Below are 5,704 nucleotides of genomic sequence, written 5' to 3'. Positions count from 1 at the left end.
TATCTGTGTTTATGTGGATGTATGGGCTTTACGTCTTTTATTTTGGTTATTGTTATTTTACCTTCATTGTTTACCTACTGAATGCACTATGTACAGCACTTTGGACAGTGCAAACTGTCATAAATGTGCTTTTATAAATACATTTTACTTACTTACTTACTTATAACTCACCCAGGCCCTTGCGCACAAATCACCCCATCCCCAGAATTTTGGATAATAGGCATGATGCAGGAATTTAGGGTTGACATTGTGCTAACTATATAGACTCAAAGTGTAGCATACCAAAGCACTAAAACATGTGTCAAATGTTTTCAAACGTGTCTATAATTGTTCAGACACAATAATCAAAAAACCTTGATCATGGAAATTTTACTTTGAAAGGCAAAACACAGTTTTTTGAGCTTAAATGTGCTATATCTTATTCCTTGTGTCTCCCTTCTTTACAGGATGAGTCAAATGGATGGCTCTTCTTAAATATGTGGTCACATTTCCAATTTCTTCCACGGTTTTCTAGAAACAAGGGGTTTTGCAACTTCCAAAATGCACAAATCACCCCACCTTCCCCTATTTGAAATTAAAATTAACGTGAAGAAAAACAAAACTGACGCCACACCAACAGAAATATCATCTTCAATAAAACTTTATTTATTTTTGGTTTGAGATTCATAAATAATAAAAAAAAAAACACATGTTGCAGTAACAAAGTGTTGTCATGTTTTTGTCATATGTTTAAAGCTATAGTGTGTAACTTCTGTCGCCCCCCCCCCTCCTCCCCATGAGGAATTCTGAGTTATTAAAACAACACTGTCGGTGCATCTACAAGAGTTAAAGCCTTCAGTGATGGCACATGGATTTTATACCTTCTGCTGTACGTCCAGGTTTTTTCTTAGCAGTAGAATCAACAACTGAAACATTTCTTGGGCTCTTCTTGGGGATTTTTCTGAGCTCCTGCACCAGTGTCAGGGGGGGGGGGTTTAGGGGGGGCACCAGTTTGTAACCGCTGCCATACTGAGAAATACAGAGAGAGTTTTGTGGAGCTGATAATAGGCTTAATCAACTTTGTGTCACCTCGTTTGGCAATGGCTTGAATGTAACTGACATTAATTTATATAAAAAAATTACACACTATACCTTTAAACTCATTTAAATCGTAACATCATATTGTGTGGGTGAATCCTAACTAAGTAAAAATAATATATTATATAACATTACTATAACATTTAGTCTGCGAGTGAAAACAGTGACAATACGTTAAATAAACCGACTTCAGGCTGTTTCTTATATTCAATCCATATCCGCTTAAAAAAATTAAAAAAAAAGTTAAATTTTTGTTTGCCTTCGAAATATCTCATGAACGCTTTGAGGGATTCTCTTCAAACTTTGCACTAATGTCTGACTCAAAGATGAACTGAATAGATTTTGGAGGTCAAAGGTCAAAGGTTACTGTGACCTTCCATATTGTGAGGTCTCAGTGACCTTGTACCATATTGTATCTTCTTAGGAGCTTTACCTTCTTTAAAGTAGCTACGAAGAACTTTTTAATATTTCCGAAACAGTAAAAATTTTCATCTGATGATCATAAATTACATGTAACAGCAAACTAGACCATCAGTGCAAAGAATGCAATTTTTATATAGTTTTTCTTAATGCCTTTGTCATGGGAACTCTCACCCAGGAACAACAGCTGGCGTGGTAAAAACACTACCGCTTTTGTCCAATGGGGGGCACTAGAATGAACACAAACTGAAGGTTCCTTGGAGAACCTTTAAAGCATAGCCTACCACTGAACTTTCTCTGTTCAGCTGTTGGATAGAGGAACATATTATAGCCACCAGGCCTTTTTTTCTTATTTCAAAATTAAAACCTGAGTTTTACTTTTGCCAAAACTAAACAGTAAAATGTTTAATTTTAAAATGACTTGTACGTCATGTAAACACAAGATTTCTTCATCATATCCTCGACTTCCAAAGAACCATAAGTCCGATTTCTTTCATTTTTATAATGATATTATAAAATAATAATATAATACTATATAATGGGTGGAAGGATGGCCTAGAGGAAAGGGGGCTGACCAGTAACCATGAGGTCTCTGGTTCCTCCTCTGAGTAACCATGAGGTCTCTGGTTCCTCCTCCCAGTAACCATGAGGTCTCTGGTTCCTCTTCCCAGTAACCATGAGGTCTCTGGTTCCTCCCAGTAACCATGAGGTCTCTGGTTCCTCCTCCCAGTAACCATGAGGTCTCTGGTTCCTCCCAGTAACCATGAGGTCTCTGGTTCCTCCTCCCAGTAACCATGAGGTCTCTGGTTGGATCCCCGGCACCGGACAGGAGGGTGTTAGTTGTAAAACTAGTGGTGGCTGCTATTACATCTATGGTGCCCACCATCTCTACCATTGTGTCCTTGAGCAAGACACTTAACCCCAAACTGCTCCAGGGGCGCTGTACTATGGCTGACCCTGTGTGAGGACCCCCTCTGGATTGTGGGGACTTGAGAGGGGAGATGAGAAAAGATGAATTTCAATGTAACCATTGACTGATAAAGTAACTTAACTAACTATAAAAAATCCTTGAGAGGCCAAAAACAAATTATTACATTTTCCGACAATTTAAATTAATTGTCAAATTGCAAAAAGATGATTTTAATCACAAATTGATTTGGTTTGAAGTGGACATCCTGCTGTCTTTCTTTCTTTGGACGTGTGAAATAAAAACTGCCACCGTACATGCACCATTGTACAATAAAAACAGCCCTTAAAGCTGCTCCGAGGAACTTTCAAATATTTCTGAAACAGTCTCATTTTTCCTCTGACGATCATGAATTACATGTAACAGCAAACGAGACCATCAGTGCAAAGAATGCTATTTTTATATCGTTTTTTTTAATGCCTTTGTCATGGGTATACGCTCACCCAGGAACAACAGCTGGCGTAGTAAAAACACTACTGCTTTTGTCCAAAGGGGGCGCTAGAATTAACACAAACTAGAAAGTTCCTCGGAGCTCCTTTAACCTGCTCTTTTGATAGACTTATAAACCCAACTCTGAAAATATACATATTTAACAAAACAAAAAAAAGGCACTTACAGAATACCATGACAACGCAGTCACACACAAACTGAAACCTTCCACTGCGCTTGTGAGGACAGGAATATTCTCCAGTACAAAATATTTTTTTGGTAGAATTTTCGAACAAGATTTTTTGGCGTGATGCTGAATTCACAAGCAGTTTATTTCCATCTCGAAAAATATGTTTTAAATATATTAAATCTTTTTCTAACTCTTCAGACAAGTAAAAGATCGAACCCTGCGTTCCAAATCTCCTCCTCTTTCTTTTTTCTATTCTACATACTACATCTGACCATAAATAGAATCTAGTTAGGATGCAGTATGCATACAATTGGGACATACTTTTACTTATTCATTTCATCCTAACATGGCTCCTTGATCTTGCCTCTTGCTTTTATATCCGACGCATCCCCGTTTGTTTTCATACGGAGGCTCCATCGATGTGACGTCACTTCACGTGCGCACCGGATTGTGGGTCAGAATCGCCCAAATAGCATGCTGGTTTTCAACACTAACAATCTCGGCCGGATCTAGTAGACATTCGGGTACTTCTAACCATCCTAAATCTGACCACAAGAATCGGGACATCCTAAATCTTTTTTTCTACCAAACAAAATAGTAGATAGTATGGGTATTGGAACGTAGGGCAGATCTCTATTTAGTCCTCCACTTGTTCTTCTTTGTTGGTGTATTTGTCGTTGTATGGACAGGATAATCTCCGTGTTGTGACGTGTGTCTTGTGTTTTCCATAGAAACATTTTGTGAAAAGCAAGTGTGTGACGCATAAAATAAAAAAAACATGTTCCCTGTGAGATAATTCATCCTGCCATGATCCCAACAGCTCAAAATAGTTTGACATATTCCAATGGTCCGGCGGTCCGTTACCCAACACACACACACGCACACACACACACAGACACACGCGCACACACACACACACGCCTACGCACACGCACACACACACATGCACACACACACACACAGACGACGCACACACACAAATTGGGATTTGTATTTTGGTGTTAATGGTGGAGTCTGTGATTCTGGAGAACGCTTGTTGTCAAAATCACTTTTTCACATATTCAGTGATTATCTGTCCGTACTGTGTGTGCTCTGAACGAAAAATCCAGTGTTTATTCACAGCCTAGGCTCTGTGAACTGGCATGTAAACAAAGGGCCCTTCATAGCTAGCAGCATGCCCGTTTACAGAGGCTACAGGCTGTGTATTAACACTGAACGTTTTCAGCACACACACACACACACACACACAGAGGAACAGGTAGCGGATCATGAGGAGATATTCACTGATTTGGACAACAAGCGTTCTCCAGACTCACTGACTGCACCTTTCGAAAGGTAAAAAACTGAGTGTGTTTATTTCGGGAAATATGTCGGACTATTTAGCTGTTCAAATCATGGTTCAGTACCCGATGAAAGCCTGTCTGTGTGTGTGTGTGTGTGTGTCCCTGCCTATCTGTCTGTCTATCTATGTGTCTGTCTATCTATCTATCTGTCTGTCTGTCTGTCTGTCTATCTATGTGCCTGTCTGTGTGTGTGTGTGTGTCTGCCTGCCTGCCTGTCTGTCTGTCTGTCTGTCTGTCTGTCTGTCTGTCTGTCTGTCTGTCTGTCTGTCTGTCTGTCTGTCTGTCTGTCTATCTGTCTGTCTGTCTGCCTGTCTGTCTGCCTGTCTGTCTGTCTGTCTGTCTGTCTGTCTGTCTGTCTGCCTGTCTGTCTGTCTATCCATCCAGTCAATGGCGTCCTTGCTTCTTCTTAAAGATCTTGTTGAAAGCATTTCGTCTGCGGCTGCCCGACACTGAAGTCTCGCTGTCGTCCGCCTCTTCCTCCTTGTGTGTGTCTGTGTCTGCCTGCCTGTCTCCCTGCCTCTCTATGTGCCTGTCTGTGTGTCTGTGTGTGTGTGTGTCTGCCTGCCTGTCTCCCTGCCTCTCTATGTGCCTGTCTGTGTGTCTGTGTGTGTCTGCGTACAGCGAGCGGGTCGAGACAGATGCGTTCATCTGGACGTTAGAAGGAAATCCTCTCAGCTCACACAGACTCGAGCTCTTCTCCAAGCCGCCGCCTGTCACTCCCGCCGACCCTTTGGAATAGAATGAAATGTGTTTTTAGTTTGAGATAGTAAGTAAAGAAAAAGAAGAAATAAGTCATAATAAATGATAAAATAAAATAATGGATGGATGGAGGGAGGGAGAGAGGGAGGGAGGGAGAGAGATAGTGAGAGAGAGAGAGAGAGAAAGACAGACAGACAGACAGACAGACAGACAGACAGACAGACAGACAGACAGACAGACAGACAGACAGACAGACAGACAGACAGACAGACAGACAGACAGACAGACAGACAGACAGACAGACAGACAGACAGACAGACAGACAGATCCTTTAACAATCCTTAACATTATAAATGATGACAACAAGTGGACAGTTACAATAAAGTAATATTTACACAATGAGAACCACAAATGAAATAATAAACTGTCAAACACTAACACTGCTTTACCTGTGTTCTGAAGTGGGAGGGGTTTCGGGGAATGTGGGAGGGTCTTAGATCCGTACGAGCTCCGTGATTCGCCGGGAGGGAACGGGAGGGAGGAGTCAGAGTCGGAGCGGTTCATGATGTCCCTGAAAGA

General features: G+C 41.1%; 1 protein-coding gene across 1 annotated transcript in view; it reads right to left on the bottom strand.

Annotated features, from left to right (window-relative positions):
* Positions 1-716: 716 nt before the first annotated feature.
* The window catches only part of LOC307260686 (stromal interaction molecule 1-like), a 32,891-nt gene continuing 27,903 nt past the window's right edge, over positions 717-5,704 (bottom strand). Inside the window, exons 15-16 of the mRNA XM_080040974.1 lie at positions 5,575-5,696; positions 717-5,154 (exon numbers count right to left, since the gene is read on the bottom strand). Coding sequence (XP_079897100.1) covers positions 4,811-5,154; positions 5,575-5,696 — 466 coding nt within the window. The 3' untranslated portion in view covers positions 717-4,810. The remainder of the gene's footprint in view (positions 5,155-5,574; positions 5,697-5,704) is intronic.

The sequence above is a fragment of the Ammodytes marinus genome, assembly GCF_949987685.1.
Source record: "Ammodytes marinus genome assembly, chromosome: 14".
NCBI classification, from domain to species: domain Eukaryota; kingdom Metazoa; phylum Chordata; class Actinopteri; order Uranoscopiformes; family Ammodytidae; genus Ammodytes; species Ammodytes marinus.
This window is presented reverse-complemented; position numbering and strand designations above follow the sequence as displayed.